The 1,119-nt window shown below is 45.0% G+C and overlaps 1 gene segment (V, D, J or C); it reads left to right on the top strand.

The window, feature by feature from the left end:
* Window positions 1-232: 232 nt before the first annotated feature.
* LOC103254374 lies at window positions 233-831 on the top strand (the record flags this gene model as incomplete). The annotated part of the segment is given in 2 exon segments: window positions 233-330; window positions 454-831. Coding segments are annotated over 2 exon segments (433 nt in total), but the record flags the coding sequence as incomplete, so codon positions are not given.
* Between the last annotated feature and the right edge of the window lie 288 nt (window positions 832-1,119).

The following is a 1,119-nucleotide window of genomic DNA, read 5'->3' as shown; positions in this document are numbered from 1 at the left end:
AAAAATTTTCCCTTAATGATATTTTGTGACAATGGGTCCTCTAAGTAGAAAAATATTATAGGCATGCAAATCTGTGTTTCACTGCTCTGACCACAGACACCTGGGATCACTGGGTCTGTACTAAGTTACTGACAGAAGCCAGCCCTGCAGCTGTTTCCAGTCAGTCCCACCCCTTGCTAATTTGCATATTCCACAGAACCCAGACCCATACCCTGAAGACATGTTAATGGACTGGTCACACTGAGTGCAGGAGTCAGTCCCAGCCAGGACACAGCATGAACATGAGGGCCCCCGCTCAGCTCCTGGGACTCCTGCTGCTCTGGCTCCGAGGTAAGGAAGGAGAACACTAAGAGTTGACTCAGCCACTATGGAAGTACTGCCTGGTCAGTCAGGAAAGTCCTACTATAACTTGATTAATTGGGTTTATATTTGTTTTTCTGTTTCCAATCTTAGGTGCCAGTTGTGACATCCAGATGACCCAGTCCCCATCTTCCCTGTCTGCATCTCTAGGAGACAGAGTCACCATTACTTGCCGGGCAAGTCAGAGCATTAGCAGATGGTTGGCCTGGTATCAGAAGAAACTAGGGAAACCTCCTAAACTCTTGATCTATGGGGCATCTAGTTTACAGACTGGGGTCCCATCAAGGTTCAGTGGCAGTGGGTCTGGGACAGATTTCATTCTCACTATCAGCAGCCTGCAGCCTGAGGATGTTGCCACTTATTACTGTCTACAACGTCACAGTATTCCTTGCACACTGTTACAAGCCATAACAAAAACCACCCAGGAAAGCAGATGTGTTATGCTGGGCTGTCCCAGCTGCTCCTCCATATGTTGGTGTGTCTCTATCTGCAGAGAGTGTTTCTTGGACTCATCTGGGTTTTGAATGCCATTGGTAGATTTTGAGAGAGGGGCCATGAAGTCTCCTTTCACTCTCTCTTTACTATTCATCCACCAAAAACAGCCAATACGTGACAATGTTCTTGCTGATTTCATAAGGGAAAAAGTTCAGTAAATCTGAAGAGTTTGTATTAAGGGATAATTAGTATTCATAGAGAAATTTGGAAACCACTCTAGCATTTTTATTTTCAAGCAGGAATTCTGTCAATTCAGAGAACTAT

The sequence above is a fragment of the Carlito syrichta genome, unplaced genomic scaffold (genome assembly GCF_000164805.1).
Source record: "Carlito syrichta isolate Samal-C Ts95f unplaced genomic scaffold, Tarsius_syrichta-2.0.1 Scaffold277453, whole genome shotgun sequence".
Taxonomy (NCBI): domain Eukaryota; kingdom Metazoa; phylum Chordata; class Mammalia; order Primates; family Tarsiidae; genus Carlito; species Carlito syrichta.
Note: the sequence above shows the minus strand (reverse complement) of the source record. Positions and strands in the feature narration are given on the sequence as shown.